At 49.1% G+C, this 16,152-nt stretch overlaps 1 protein-coding gene and 1 long non-coding RNA gene across 4 annotated transcripts in view; one reads left to right on the forward strand and one right to left on the reverse strand.

The window, feature by feature from the left end:
* Positions 1-5,027, reverse strand: part of AGL (amylo-alpha-1,6-glucosidase and 4-alpha-glucanotransferase) — a 45,985-nt gene extending 40,958 nt beyond the window's left edge. The window contains exons 1-2 of one of the 3 annotated variants that reach the window (XM_037051344.1): positions 4,853-5,027; positions 4,007-4,156 (exon numbers count right to left, since the gene is read on the reverse strand). In XM_037051344.1, coding sequence (XP_036907239.1) covers positions 4,007-4,088 — 82 coding nt within the window. In that variant the 5' untranslated portion in view covers positions 4,089-4,156; positions 4,853-5,027. Of the gene's footprint in view, positions 1-4,006; positions 4,157-4,237; positions 4,481-4,719 lie in introns of those variants that run through there. The other 2 variants (XM_037051343.1, XM_037051345.1) reach the window with 2 other exon arrangements.
* The window catches only part of LOC118990642 (uncharacterized), a 58,804-nt gene extending 48,062 nt beyond the window's left edge, over positions 1-10,742 (forward strand). The window contains exon 3 of the long non-coding RNA XR_005067278.1: positions 10,436-10,742. This is a non-coding gene — a long non-coding RNA (uncharacterized LOC118990642). The remainder of the gene's footprint in view (positions 1-10,435) is intronic.
* Positions 10,743-16,152: the final 5,410 nt, after the last annotated feature.

Genomic DNA, 16,152 nt, shown 5'->3' on the forward strand with positions numbered 1-16,152 from the left:
TTACAAAAAGACTCTACCACTTAACGTAACTTGTGTCTCTACTCAACCTGGTCTGGATAAAGTATAATTAATTCATGGCAATATACTGGTGTGACCGTGTTACTTCCTTCTAGACCTACAGCCCCCGTGGTTTCCCCAGACTGCGGCGTTCTGTTTATAACTCACCTGACATGCAACCTAAAATCATCTATGTCCATTCATAGAGCAGCAAAACTGAATGACTTTTTAGAAATGAATATTGGTAGGTAGGTAGGGAGAGAGAGAAAGGGAGAAAAGAAACAAAAGACAAATCCTATCGTTTCTTTCTGTGTCCCAATAGATAGATGGGCGCTCACCCCGGGGGCACACTGCCACTATGCAGACTCTAATCCAAGTCCTCAAATTTGTAAATAGAGTGTTAGAATACACAGAGTATGTCAGATTCCATAATTAATTGCACGGCCGCTAAAATTAGCTTAGGGCAGGCAGCACACGGTGTGACTATCTCATTCCTCACACTGACCTCTCTCCTGGAGCAAGCAGCAAGATGACTGAGGAGACGGTTACTGTTGACTAAGTTTTCTCTTCCCTCCAGTCCCTTTATGAAGACTCGAGCTCCAGATCAAGGAACCTCGATAAATATTTTCTTTACGAAAAGTCGAAACTGAAATTTGACCAGCCTAAGTGGAAGAATTCTGATTTTGTCCATTATTCTGCCACTACATGAGATAGGAAATACAGGGAAAGGCTATTATGATTTGCCCAGAAAAGATAGTTAGTTGGCCTTGCCCTTGTTGAATTAGAGAAATCTACAGAGATACTAGCCTTAAAAATGAGGAGGAATCAAGCCCTGGCTGGTGTAGCTCAGGGGATTGAGCCCAGGCCTGTGAACCACATGCTCGCGGTTCGATTCCCAGTCAGGGCACATGCCTGGGTTGCAGGCCAGTTCCCAGCAGGGGACTCATGAGAGGCAACTGTACATTGATATTTCTCTCCTTTTCTCCTTCCCTTCCCCTCTAAAGATAAATAAATAAAATCATTAAAAAAAATGAGGAGGAATCCTTGTTTAGGAAAAAGTGAAAAAGAAAGAAAAATGAAGAAAAGCTTGGTGACCAATAAAATATGAAAGCACCAAAAAATTGCCATTTTTCCATATTTAATTGGTTGCCAAGCCCTAGAAATGTTAAAATGTCTCACCCTCCGTGCCCCCTTTTCAGGCCTGATGGAGTTAAACCCTTCTCTTTAAGTGGGCACGTGTTTGGAACGGCCTTCTCAATGGTTTCTCACGTCCAGCTCCCCTTCTCTTTATTTTCTGCTCTGCAATTATCTTCTGAAATAACATGAGCACATCATTACTGCACAGAACACTGGCTGTGTTCTCACCGATGCCATCTGGCTGAGTTTACTGATCTTAACTACAGTTGGAGTCAACCACATCATTCTCATTTATAAGCCCTTCACAGTCCCCTCTCCGAATCACTCGGCTGGATTTACCATTCGTGCCAGCTTGAACTGGTGGTTTAGCCATCAATCAGCAGGGACTTATTAATCAACCAGTAGGGGCTTGTCCATCATGCTGGGCTTCTATGACGGCCATTCTCACTGGTGTGAAGCGGTGTCTCATTGTGGTGTCAGCGTGCAGTGTGCTGGGCTTCTAATACTGTCCCCATCCTGAGGCCATAAATTCTGGTTGGACACTCTAACGCCAACCAGCTTTTAGACACTGTTACCTGGTTTAGCACTTAACTGTTCGGTGCCCACTGTGTCATCAGAAATCAAAGAAAGCAGTAACAAGTTAAGACTTCATGGAGGCTGTGGCCGGGTGGCTCAGTCGGTTGGAGCGTAGTCCCACACACCAGAAGGCTGCGTGTCTGATCCCTGCTCAGGGCACAGACCTAGGCTGCAGGTTCCATCCTCGGTTGGGCACGTATGGGAGGCAGCCAATCGATGTTTCTCTCTTATATCAATGTCTCTTTCTCTCTCTCTCCCAGCCCCACCCCCCTTCCTCTCTAAAATCAATAAACATAAACTCAGGTGAGGATTGAAAAAAAAAGACTTCATGGAGGAAGGGGAATTAATAATTCACACCGCACAGAATGAGAGCGAAGGGACAGATGTAGAGGTGTGTAAAGAAGCTGAAGCTAAGGACAGGCCTGAGAAAAGCCCACGGGGAGGGAACTAACAAGAGGAGTGTGAAGCCCATGGGCGTGTGAAGATGTGGGCCATCCCCACTCATCAAGGGGAACAACGAGACACAATCTTGGCTAGGGGAGGTGGATTCCATTACAGAATGTCTTGGAGGCCAGGCAGAGGTGTTTAAATTCCACTTTATAGACATCAGTCACTAAAAAAGGAAGGGATGGCCAGAGAAGATTATTCTAGCGTGCACATTCAGGCATATGGAAGAGGCACAGCCAGCAAGCAGGGATATTTGAGAAGAAATGATGGGGCCCAAAGAGAAACTGCAGTTAAAGAGAAAAAAATCATCAAAGAAGAGTACAAAGTTTCTAGCTTCAGAAACGATGAAAACGGAGACATCACTAAAATCAGCAGGGCACCTGGAAAATAAAGAAGGTTAGAGGATGGCGGGGGATGGCTGTGGGCATGTGATTTAAGCAGATCCGGGTAGAGCTACCCTAAGGCTATTCTATAGCATAATAATGGCATAAAGCCAAGAATCTAGGGCAAGAATGGACAGACATGGCGATCTATTGATGCCTTATATCTACTTAGGAATCAGAAGTCATACATTATTAATTTTGAGTCTCAAAACCCAATCTGGTAGAAGAACAGAAATCCACACCTTCACCCCACAAATAAAGAAATCAATGTTTAGAATTCACACGACATGCCCCAAGTCAAACAATCTGTGAGCGGAAGAACCAGGGAAATTCTAGTTCCCTTCTCCTTCCAAGAGGCAAGCAGAGCTCAAAGCCCTTCTTCCAAAGGGAGCCCCCCCCCACCCCCCACCCCCCGCAGCACGGGGGCTGCAGCTGAAGCCAGGAGAACACACACATCTTCGAGGACAGGAGGACAGAAAAATAAAAAGGGGTTCCTTGCAGATACCTCCGGTGGATAGAAATGTGGGAGAAAGCACAGCAAGAGACACCACCAAACTGTCAGGAGTACTCGGGAGGGCAGAAAAAAAGGAAGCCAGAAAAGTCCAGAGTCAGGAAGGCCAAAAATGGAGGTAGTGCTCGGTGATCTTAACTGCCTGAGTTGGAAGATGAGGATTTGGAATGGAAGTAGCAATTCGATGGTTGAATTTTTTTCAAAAATTCAGCTGGAGATATTGGGGGCCTGGGGGGTGGGGCGGGATTCCTTCAAAATGTTTACCAGCAACAACACCCATTTGGTGCATGAACAGAAAGGAGTCATGTTTCATTTTCCATACATGAAACTCCTACTTTACAAATTAACAGAAACGAGTGTGAAATGATTTTTGATGCTGGAAAACTAAAAAGTGTAAGACTGTAAAGCATCTACTGAATTAGCCTTATAGAAATATAATTTGATCTTTTAAATCACGGCTCAAATATATGTCAACATAATCTGAGCAGTTATTTCACTTTTTATTTGGCAAAACAATATTCTCAGCTTTTACTTTCTCGACATTTGCGAGGCTTTTGATAAGTGAAATAACAGCTTACTTTTTGCTGTGATCTATTTTACTAATTCAAAATTCCAGTCAAGGAAAAGAGTAGAAGCTATAAATAAGCAAAACGACAGCTATAGCCAGAGTAAAATTACATATGAATTAATTTACCAACTTCTGTCTTAAGGGAGAGTTAGCATGCAAAGAACAACAGACTGTTTTATCCCGGTTCCAACACGACTGATACAGACCATGTTTAACTAAAATCAACTTTCACTACTGGTATTTTTAGAACACAGCACAGTCCTTGCACATATGAAGTTTCAAAAGGTCCTTGGAAACTATAACCACCTTAAAGTTTTAGAAAACGTAATACAACAATGAAGTACAAATTTTAAAGGCACAGAGCTAATCAAACAATGTACTACCAACCTTGTTCCAGTCTGAAGAGGGTCCTTTCCAGCTTTTCCATTTCGTTCAGAAGTAAAATTCGAACCTGTTTACTGTGTCCCATTTTGGCTTCTAGAGGATTTGAACTCTTTTGGCAGAATTAAACGAATTTCACAATGGAATGGGTGACCCCTGAAACAAAAACATGACAAAATATCAAGATGAAGAAAATAACCGTTATCTTAATTCTCGAAGGCTGACAGCCACACTTACATGTTCTCAATGCGTTTTAACCCTAGCAGAGCAAAGAGAAAGAATGTGTCTTATAAATAAGACCAGACAGGGCAAATTGATAGTTTCCACACTTGAAGCACACTATGACCGAAGCACAAATCCTGTTCTATAGATTGTCACCATTAAAAATAAAAACCCAAATGCTAGAGTAAGTTCCGAGAAAAGCAATGCATCTTGAATAGCAGGCGGGTGGGTGGGGGGTGAAAGTCCCAGCCCCCGGCCAACCGGCTTGGTCTGCTCCAAATAGCACCTCTGTTCCGGGAGGTTGGCCCGTTCCAAGAGAACAGGTGGGAGATCGCCCTGTTCCCGAATTCGGGTCGGAAGCCACCAATGGGGAGATGGGACCGAGGGAAGCAGTTGCTGTCCCTGGAATAGCTGCGGTGGATATAGGCTGTGCAGACGGAGCTATAGATAGAAAGAAGGCATGTCCCCCAGAGGCCAGCGGCATTCCTCGCACTTACACCGAGCAAGTTATACGTGCGGCTCCCGGGACACTGCGGGACCCGCCACCTCGGTGTTGGAGTCGGGGAGGGGACAGGAAGGAAGGCGAAATTAAAAGCAGGCTGTCCAGGCGCAGCGAGGAGCCCAACTCACGGAGGGCCGGGCGCCGTGAAGGGCAAAGGGAGGGGCGGCTGCAGCAGGCCTGGGCCTAGACTGATGTGGGCGTGGCCAAGGCGCTGTGGGCGTGCCCAGAACAATGGGCGTGGCCGAGAGCAAGTCTGGAAGTCCGCCTCGCTCCGGTCCGTGCCGGGACCCTCTGCCTGCCCGGGCCTCTAGGGCTGGTTCTCTGGGTGGCGGCGGACAGCTTTTCTCGCCCACTTCCGGAGGCGCTGCGCCCGCTACTCTCGCGAGAGCGTGGGCTCTGCGGTCCGCTGCGCGCAGGTGGCTGCTGACCAGGCAGCTGGCCACTCGCTGTTCTGTGGCCGCGGGGCCGTTGTGACGGCTGCCCTGTTCCCCACTTTTCACAGCCAGGGCGCTGTTGAACCCTAAATGCTGCGGTAGAAGGCCGCGAGCTGGCCTGCGCTGCACTGCACGGTCGTTTTGTGGCCCGGCGGCGGCATGGTAGGGGCAAACGACCTAGCTTCCTGGGCCGCTTCCGCCACGGGTTTTGTGTCCTTTTAGGTTTTTTTTGCATGGTCTAAGTGTACTTGGCCTAAGTTGTCTGATCCTTGGTTTCTCCCAGTACCAAGTAAGGAGCGTGGGTCCAGCCATCCTCGATCACGTGTCCACTGCCTCTGGTCCTAACACAGGGCCATCTCCCTGATGCAGCCCTGGAAGGAGGGGGTAGGTGAGGGGCGGCCAGGTAACGACCCACTTGTGTGCACACCACCTGGAATCCCAGTGTGTGACCCGAAAGTGGAAGATTCTACGGGGTCAAGGATCTCTGCTGCCTGTAGCTGCACGTATTTTAGGCCAGAAGCTCAGGATGTGGTCCAGATGCCGAGAGAGATTTTAGGGGATCCAAAGGGAAAAGGCAACCCATCTTCCAGAGGCTGAGGGCACCCGAGGCTCATGAGAGAACTGGCCAAAGGTTTGGATTATGGAGCAGAATTCTGCTTTGTTCATTATGAAACTACTGTAGGGTAAAAACTAAAGGTCCTGAAATGTTTGTTTCGGTAGGTTTCTGAGAATGACCGGTTGCCCGTGGCCCAAAACTAAGTTTGGGAACCCGCAGCTCGTTTACCCATCCAGCTAATACTGAGAACCTTGTCTTCGCCAGACACGTGGGTGCTGGGGAATAAACGCAGTGGAAGTGGTCCTGTTCTTTTAGAGGAAAAGCTTTCAGTCTTTCACCAGTTTTTAGTAGGATGTTTGCTGTGAGTTTTTTCACAGACGACTTTTATTTGTTGAAGTCGTTTCTTTCTATTCCTAGTTTGCCGAGGGATTTTTTTTTTCCCCCATGAGTGTTGAAGTTTGTCAAATGCTTTTTTCCTACACCCTTGAAATGGCTCTTTATTTCTCTCGGAGAATGTGCATTTCTTTTTCCCCTTTGAAGTTTCATAGGCAAGGCTAAGCATGGTGCTAATAATGCTGCATTTGTTGTCTTTTCAAAAGTAGAATTCTTATTATGAATTATGGCTAGGTTTTTAATTTTCTCAGTTATGAATAGGAGTCGATTTGACAGCTGATTTTGTGGGCATGTTTTCCAGCTCACAGTGGGGGAAAACAAACAAGTCTCTCAAAGCTAAAGAGCATGTAAGGTGCGCTGACAATAACAGTCGCGGTCAGTCTCCTACCGAACGGTGAGCTATGCCAGGGGACACGTGTCTTCTCCCTTCACTTCCCAGTCCCTGGACCTGGAGACCTCAGCCTGTCCTGCCGCAACCTCTTCATAAACCTTCCTGGGAGGGGACCCAAGGACAATGTCGTACCCCTCGCCCTTCCCCCCTCCTCTCCCCAAGAGAGATCACGTTGAACTCAGTGACGTTCACGCACCTCATCTACCGTGAAGTGTGACCGTGGGAGTATTCTGAGAATGGTGCAAATAAATACAAGCAGTCGTGCCCTTTTATTTATTTATTTAAGTGTTGGTATATAGAGAGGGTTGCACTCTTATTCACTGTGTCTGCAGTTGATCTCTTGTCTCAATGCTATATTGACTCGTGCATTATTCAGTTCTCAAGAGTTAAGCTGAGCCCTGGCTGGTGTAGCTCAGTGGATTGAGTACGGGCTTGTAAACCAAAGGAGCGCGGTTCGATTCCCAGTTGGAGCACATGCCTGGGTTGCAAGCCAGTTCCCAGCAGGGAGTGCAAGAGAGGCAACTTGATACATTGATATTTCTCTCCCTCTCTCCTTCCTTTTCCCTCCAAAGATAAGTAAATAAAATCTTTTTAAAAAGTTAGGTTGATAGCCCATCTGAGGGTGGAGGGCCAAACAGGAACACAGAGCTGGGACGGAAACACAGGTACTTGGACTAATCCCTCCGAGCAGGTCGCCATTTCACAGAGCATCGCGTGGTGCACTGCGAAAATAAATTAGGCGGCATAGCATCTCTGAGTGAAACCTGCTGTATCAATTCTCAGTTTCATGACCAACAGGCCCGAATTTACCGGAACACCTGACCGACTTATTTCACGGCCAACCGCGTCAACGCAGAGGAAAGGTCAAGTGTATAACTACAAAGGCCAATCTATTTTAATTGCCTACGGTTTAAAAAAAGCTCCCCTCTCAACTTACAGTGGCTGTGGGAATCGTTTTCCCACTTAGACACAGTGACACGGGGTTTGTGTAGTGTGAACACAGCTCAGTGGATAATATGCAAAACCTGAAGGTTGAACTAAATTAATCTGCACTTTGGAAAGTTTGTCCTGTGAACGTAGGTCACGTGTCCTGTCAAGGCCAACGACTGCTTCTCTGATTGCACAGAAAAATACCAATGAGCTTTCACTAAAAAAAAAAAAAAAGCTTTACTGGAAAGAATTTATGTAGAGATTCGAACACTGAAGTTACATTTTAAAAATGTATAAGGCCCGTGCTCACATTGATGGCACAAATCCTGCCTGAAACTGGACTGACACAGAGAGATCAGCGTGGCCCCAGTGCAAGGACAGCAGGCAAATTCACGAGGCACCCCACTAAAAAAAGGCACATGGCTTATATTTGATAATCATGACATTTTTTCAAGTAAAATAAATGAAAATACGTGCTAAATTCAGAGAATTAATATTTAGCTATTGAACTAATTTCGTAAATGTTGCTGGATTCCTTTAATGTGTTCCCGAGGGCCTGTCTTGACTTCTCTCTCCTCCCCAAGGCTTATTGTTTCTTTGCTATTTTAAAATACATTTTAAAAATGTATTTTTGCTATTTTAAAGTTCTCTTGGCGTGCTTTCCGAGGGAAAACCTGCATGAGGAATAGAATCCAGAGTGAGGTGCTGTCCACAGCCCAGATACCAGAGGGGTCCGCACTGAACACATGGGATGAGACCGCTTCCAGGAGGACTGGGGTGCGGGCGCGGTGGGGGGCTCCCGAGCAACCGAACCCATGAGATAGCTGCCTCCTGGGGGGTGAATGGAGGAAGCCCCGTCATGGCCGCCCTGACATGCCCTCCCTCTGAGCGAAAGGAGGCAGGGACCGTGCAGGGAGGAGAGACTCTGTGGATGTTGGGACTCCCAGTGTGTCCCTTCCCCCCTAGAACTTACTGGAATTCTGGGACACCTGTGCGGGGGCCCCCGAAGAGCGACCTCTGATCCTCAGCGCGTGCTCACTGCGCTGCCTGCCTCTGTTAGGGGCCCGTCCCGCAGTGTTCCCGGTGAGCCTCGGTGAGCACGCGCTTCGCAGCTCTGCTCCCCCTGCCTGGAGGCGCAGCCCTGACGCCATCGCCGCGCCTCCCCAAGCTGGGCCGCTTAGAGCCTCGGCTCCCAGGTGTCCTGCGCCCCATGTTGTTCTAAATGGGGATGAGATACTGTGAGTTTGACCAGAATCGAATCGCTTGGACACACTAAGAAATATTTAGTGAATAATGTGATTTTTTAATAGGAATACCATGGAACCAAGTTATACTTTTTATATGCATTTTCCCAATTTTCTTACTGGAACATGAATATAGGCTATGTGAATAATTCATATAGTCAGATATGCCCCATGTTGCATCAGCTTGGTGTTAGTTGACAAAGTTCTTTGACTCTTAATCACTTAGTGTAATACAGGGCGGGGCAAACATAGGTTTACAGTTGTTTATATGAAAAATAATACAAGAATTAGTAATAATACAAGAATAAACTGGGCTTCACATACTTACAACTGTAATCCTACATTTGCCCCACCCTGTAGTTTTCTGAAACCTACACAGTGCAAGACAACTTCATTGTCTTAACAGTGTTTTGTGATAATCTCGTGGGCTAATTATATAAAAAAGAAAAATAATCAAAATTCTGAAAGTGCAGAACTAATTTTCCTGCAAAGCCTAAGCGAACCACAGGGTGCGGTGACACCCACGGGCTCAGTGGGTGTGTCTCCTCGGCCGGTCGCCGGAGCGGTCCCCACACCTGTGCCAGTGGCCACATTTTACTCGGCAGCCCAGGCAGGGACCAGGTCGTCCCCTAGTCCTTGGTGTTCAAGAGGCGGAACGTGACGCTACCTGTCGGGTCATCAATCCAAGCTTAGAGGGGTTGCTTTTAAAAGTGGTTTATTCATCTGATAAATTGAACTTGCAATACCACTGATAATATTTGATACTTACATAGTACTTTACAGATGTTCAAAGTATTGCAATATTCGTGATGCCGTTAACCATCATAATTTTGTGGAGATGAGGTGGTTACTGACCCCAGGTTATAGACAAGAAGAGTGAGGTCCTGGAATGTAACCTGGTGCGGTCAACATGGTCCAGCTGGTCGATCAACATGGTTAGGTTCATTTCATCTCCAGATGCGGCCAGCAGTCACTATGGGCTACACAGAGATGAAGGGGGCAGACTAGGCCGTACAGCTAATTTTTTGTAGAATACAACAGTTTCAGAGATGACATGGGATCTTCTTCAGTCAGCATAAATAGATATGGATTTGATCTGATTGGGTGAAAGGTGGTAACGGTAGCCCAAATTACAATACTTTTGGTCAAATGTCTGCATCCTGGTTTCCGGGGTTGGAGCTGGACCACAGGGGGTGGGTACAGACAGCATCTACTGTTGAAGCCTGTCAGAAAGATGAGTCACCGTTAACGTCAGCGTTGGGTGTTGTAGGCAGCTTTGGAGCACACTCAAAAGCAAAACCACTGAAAGGACTACTTGGTACCTCTCTCTGCCACATTCGATGTCTTGCTTTGTTTGGCTTTTCCCGACGTCACGAACCTGGGCGCCCTCTCTCAGCATCGGTGGCATTTTCTGCATCTCAGCTGTAAGTCATCTGTTACCTCGCTCTAGGACTCGGAACCAGTGGAGGGAAAGGTCTGTATTGGACATTTGCTCCTCTCTGTTCTTTGTTCTCTGTTTTCCCCCCATCTTTGTTATAAAAGGAGAAACCCTCACGGAACATGTTGCCATTTCCAAGTTCAGGTATTCCTGCACATGCCACTTGGCCTATGGGTCAGGAGTCACGTGTAGAAAGAGTCTCTGTAAGTGGCACTGAAACCTTTGTCGCCGATCAGTGCCAACCCGCTACGGTTTGTTTCACAAGACTCCTCTTCACTCTGAAACCACACCGTCTAATTCTTCCTTTTCTCTCAAAACCACACAGGATAATGAAGAAATAAAGTGAGGGACAGCCGTTGACATACACTTACAACAAGCTATTCTCCATCTTATTAATGGAACACCATACAGACTTTCATGATACAAGAAGCGAGACTGTCTGAACGCGCCCCCAGGAGCTCATTCTTGGTTACCTGAGCCAGTGGGCCGTGCACAGGAAGCCGGGAATCGCCCTTCCGTCACGGGAGGAGCCACACCTGAGCTCAGCCTCCCGAGACGGTTGGCATTGTTTTACCCTCTTGCAGGAGCTGGGACCCTCGATGGTCCCTGCTGTCCTCTGGTGCTGGTTCACTAACCTTAAAGGAGCAGCGTGCAACCAGACTGCCTAACATTGACGTCATCTGCTTGTCTCATCTAACCAGGTGGCTCTCCAGCTTGCCCTGTGCGAAAGGGGAGCCCCCGTGGGCCAGCCCAGGCTCCTGCGCTCTTCTCTGTGGGAAAAGCGGTGACCCAAAGGATCGTGATTGTTCTGGCTGCTCACCCCCTGAGTTTCCTCAGTAAAGCCTTAAAAAAAAACCCTTGCAATATGATATTGTCAAATTCACCCTGAGCTCTGGTGAGCCTTGGATGAATACCACCAAGGGACCCATGCTACACCATGCATTTATTGATTAGCTTCGTTCTGCCTACCCTGCTTTGTGACATTCGTGTCTTAGTTTGCATACTTGTAACACAGACTGAAGTCACCGGCCATACTCATATTTTGCCTTGGATAAGATTTTCTCCTACATGTTTGTTAACTCACGCCTTTTTTTCCCACGCATCTGTCTTCCTTTTTCACGTCCCTCCTTGCCCAGCTGAGATTCCACGGCATGTTGTTGTCACCTCCACTCCCTTCCCCTCCTGTCTTGTCTTTGGCGTCTGCTAAGCGCTCCAGCCGGCTGTGACAACCAGACAAGTCCGCAGGCATTGCCAAATGGCTGCTCTGTGGAGACTCCGACTCCAGTGGGGAATCACTGCTCTGTCCCCAGGGATCCTGTTAAAGTTACCAACTACTTTGGGGACCCTGAGTCCCATTGGTCTCACTGGGTTGCTCAGTGACATCTGACACCGTCCACCTCTCCCTTCTTGGCACAGTTTCCTTTTGCCTCGAATGACTCAGCCTTCCCCTGATTTTCTCTCTCTTAGATCATCCCTAACTCCCAGCTTCCCTTCCTTCCCTTCCTAAAATCCCCTTTGCAGACCCCGCCCACAGCTAAGTTCTGGCGTTCCGTCTTACTCCTTCTGGGGAACCTCACCCACATCCAGAGGTGTCCTTTCCATCTCTGTGCTTCCGCTTCCCACGCCCAGGAGCCGGCTCCAGTCTGCTGCACCCGGCGGATTTTTCGTAACAGATCATGAAATCAAACATCTTACTCTTAGGGAGTAAGCACTACATAACAATAAACCATTTTAGTTGTAAAATATCACAGATCTTGCAAACAAACTCGCAAGGACTGACTTTTTGATGACAAGGTAGCAAACAATCAGAACTCTGACGAGCCAGCTGAACTCTGCGGGCGTCCCGTGAGAGGGCTCGCCCAACACTCGGGTCTCCGGGCTCTTTGATTGTTATGAATTATTAGACATTAGGAATCTGAGATCCAACCTAGTCGCCTGAGCAGTGATAATGCAAAAAACCTAAGGCCTTGAAGAGAGTTTGATAAAGGAGAACATCGCCATCTGTGTTGGCCAGTCAGGCCGCCGCGGCAGAGGACCGCGGCCAGGCCGGCTTCAACATCAGAGTGTGTCCCTCACAGCTCGGGGGCCTGGGGGTCTGAGGTCCAGGCGCTGACTGATTTTGCTCTTGGCTAGAGCTCTGTCCTGGTTTGCAGACAGATGTCCTCTCACTGTGTCATCGAGAAGTGGAGGGAGGGGGAGAGAGGAGGAGAGGGGGAAAGAGAGAGAGAGATATTGAGAGATCAAGTGAACTCCACAGTCTCTTCCTCTTCTTGAAAGGGCCCCCCCACCCTATCCAGTTAGGCCCCACCCTAATGACCTCATTTAACCTTTATCACCTCATTACTGATTGAAAGGCAGGACCTCTGCCAATATGTGGGGGATGTAGAAAAAATGGTCTAAAAATCACCCATCATGTAGTGCTGTAAATTTCAGAGCACCAGCTTTATTAAGATCAATTCCCCTATGATGTTAGTAAGTTTATTTTAGAGATCAGATGCACAATATATACTTAATGTATTGAAGTTCTGCTAACAAGACTTTCATTGTCATGACTTATGGACAAGAACGAAGTATGTTGGCGTTCTAAATGTAAATGAGAAACAGGAATAGCTAATCCTCACTAGAATCCTCGTTCTAGCACTAAAGTAATGGTGGTCACATAAACTTTTAAACATATTTCAAAATGTTAGGTTGTCCATTTTAAAAATGCGCGAAGGATACACAGGTTTTAGATTTCTTTTCAGGGCTCACAGGCGAAAGCGTGCGGAGACGAGTGCTCTGCACAAAGGCACACGGAAGGCTGGGTAAACCACGGTTCCTCTAAGGGCGTCCCCATCAGTTGCCGCTGTCCTGTCTGCAGGTCCCAGCAGATGGCTGGGTCCGGAGGTGGGGGCCACCTGTGGGTGTGGAGGAGCCCCGTGTCGGGCCACTTACGCACACCTGTGGGAGCTTCCTTCAAACCCTAGTGTTTAAAAGACACATTGGAGGCCCGCATCTGTGGTTTGGGGAGGACACAGCTCCCCGGGTGCCGTGGGACACACGTGGACAGGCCTCTGCTTGCAGCCGTCCTGGTCTGCTTCCCCCAAGCCTCCTTTCATGTGTCCCCTGGTCGGGACAAAGTCCTCAGGCAGCGGCACGCCCCCAGTGTGTGAGTGGCCAGCGTGGCCGGGGCTGGAGAGGACAGAGGGGGAGCGAGAGCAGATTGCTGTGCAGACGGTTAGAAGGACGTGGCTTTTCCTCTGAGTGCAGCAAGGCACCAAGGGGGCTTCCGGACACAGAAAGTGACCTGGTCTGATTTGCTTAAAACCACGTCACTGGGGCTGCTGGGACGGCAGGAGCCTGGGGGAGGGCAAAGGCAGAATTGGGGAGCCTTGCTGGCGGCCTCTCCAGGGGAGGTGGTGATACGTTTTCCAGAGATGGCAACAGTGCCTGTGGTCAGCGGGGCCCAGCTCGGGTTAGAGTTCAAAGGCAGGGTCAGTGGGGCTCCCTAGTGGGTCAGAGGGAGAGAGAGGGGGCACAGCAGGACTTCAGGTGTTTAGACCAAGAATAGGAAGTATGGAGTCGCCCTTTAAATGGGGTCAGGAAAATCGGAGATGGGGCAGGTCTGGGGCTGTTCGGGAGTTCAGTTTTGGACACGTTAGACGTGAAATATGTGTTGGAAATCGATGTGAGGATGCCGTGGTGTAGCTGGATGTAGGAATCTGGGTTCAGTGCGGAGGCCTGGGACCCTGAACTTGGGACCCCCAAAATGGTATGAAAACCTCCAGGACTGGGTGAGAGCCCCCCTTGGAGCCTGTGGCAACTTTGGGGAAGCCAGGCCGGCAAGTGATGTTAAAGAAGTTGGCGTTCTAGCGACGTAGCCCAGGGGAAAGGGTGACCACTTCTCAAAGGCGGAAAGGACTCGCTAGCTATAACCCTTGTCACTCCCGTAAAACCAAACGCGGCTGCTCAGGTTCGCTAAGGCACCTCTCACACTTGTCCCCAAAGGAGAACCTTCTGCGACCTCGAGGAAGAACACAGAGCTGTGGGGCCTTCTCACTTCGACAAACCCAACTCCCCGGGTGGGACCCGCGGTCATTGCCGGGCGTCCCCTCCCCGGATGTGGTTATTAAGACGATGTGCTCGGAGGAGGCTGGTTGCTGTTTCTGAGTTTACACCTGAACGCAGGTAGTAAAGCTTCTCAGATGGTGACACTCTCCCCGGAGCTTCCCAATCTGCAGTTTTCTGCTGTTTCCTGGGTGCCAGATCTACCTGCCCCCGGCTGGGTCCTCCTAGCTGTGAATCTCCGAACAGCAGGGGTGTGTGTGTGTGTGTGTGTGTGTGTGGACTGTGCACAGTGCGCTAAGCCTTTCTCCTTCATATCTCCTGTCTGCAGAGACAATATTCCCCCTTGTATTTGATACTTCCTACCCCGCCACCCCCAGGACGTCCCCAGGAGTGCCAGCTCTGAACCGGGCTGGTTTCCCACCAGACCAAGGGTTTGACTGCCCCTCCTAAACATTGGGCTGCTGGTACTTGGTAGGAGACGTCCTCCTAGGTGTTTCTGGAGGCCTCCCCCTCCCTCCCTGAAGCCCTTCCTCGCGTCTTAGGCATTTCGGGAGGTTAACAGTGGGTTCCAAGGTAGAAACTCCAATGAGCTCTTCTGGAACCTGTCTGTCACACTCAGTGTCCTGGCGGCTACTGCCACCGTGTGGATGTCGGCGGTTACTGAATGCAAACGTGAGAGCTGTTCAGGCTGGTTCTGAGCCAAAATGCAGAGCATTCGTCAGCCCCTGGCTGTCTCCCTGGTGGTTCCCTGGGCTTTCAGGCTCAGGGAGGTTCTGCCAGGAACTGCCTTTCCCTGTGGCGTTGCTCTGTGGTGAAGCAGGACCGAGTTTTTGATAACTCAGGGTGAGTCAGAGAGGCTCACGCTCGGCCCCCAGTGATCTGTTTCCCAGTAGTCACGCCCGTGTGACCCCTGCACTTCGAGCGTGGTGGGACCTGTGACTAGCTTGTGAGCAGTGGAGGCTGGCAGAGGTCAGGGGATGTGACAGGTGGGACCCTGGGGAGCCTTAGGGAGTGGGTGAGATGGCTGCATTTTACGCACTAGGAGCTCTGACCGGCCTAGCCAGCCGGGTCCTGCCCAAAGAGATTCTGGCCCATCGGACCTCCACTCTCATTCTGCTGCTCAGGGCGCAGCTCGCATTTTCCTACTCAGGACGGGAAGGCCGTTTGGGTCTCCTGTTGCTGCCTCGGAGGATCTCACCTTTGGTATTTGCCTTCAGGTTTCAGGCCCCGGAAGGCTTTTGCTCCTGTCTTCAGCTTTGAGGCGCTACGGGGTGGACACTGTGTCCTCGGGTGGGGGTGAAGGGTGGGCACCCTGTCCCCCTGAATCTACCCATTCTGGGAGTGTTTTCCAGTCTCCGAGCACACGGTGCTGCTTCACACACACACGACACAAGTGGGCTTTCGCCCCACTTGCTGTTGTCTCTGTCCCGGATGCGTGCTCCTGGGGGACACCCCTCCGTCTTCCCTCCTCCTCCGTGTTCCCTCCCCTGTGCAGACTTGGGCAGGCCACCCCCACAGCACCTGGCCCACCGTGCACCTGGTTCTCTCCCTCGTTTCTCTTCGCCCCACTGAGCCAGGAGCTGCCGAGGGCAGGGACCTCATTGTAGTCACGGCCCTAGGTTCTTCAAATCCCACAACTTCAAAGGTTTACCCGACAGAGAAAAAGGCTCTTGCAGAAAAGCTTAGGTGAGCTGCCAGCGTCTACTCTAACTGTTACCAGTGATATTTCACTCAATTGACGAATTTAGTCCTTCTCATTCTGACTGTGGAGAATATATATTTTTTAGTATTAATACTACTTTACATTTCTATATATTAAAGGCTTTTACTTAACAGGAGGGGACCCACAACAACTAGTAAATAAATGACACCCTAAAAAGTCACATAACCCAAGAGCTACTGAAGCAAAACTCTACAGTAAGTTATATTATTCTTTCATTGTTGAAATTTAGTAAAGAAAAAACAGGTTATTAGCCCTGGCTGGTGTAGCTCAGT

Source organism: Sturnira hondurensis, unplaced genomic scaffold (assembly GCF_014824575.4).
Source record: "Sturnira hondurensis isolate 20B ecotype Veracruz unplaced genomic scaffold, ASM1482457v3 Scaffold0007217, whole genome shotgun sequence".
Classification (NCBI taxonomy): domain Eukaryota; kingdom Metazoa; phylum Chordata; class Mammalia; order Chiroptera; family Phyllostomidae; genus Sturnira; species Sturnira hondurensis.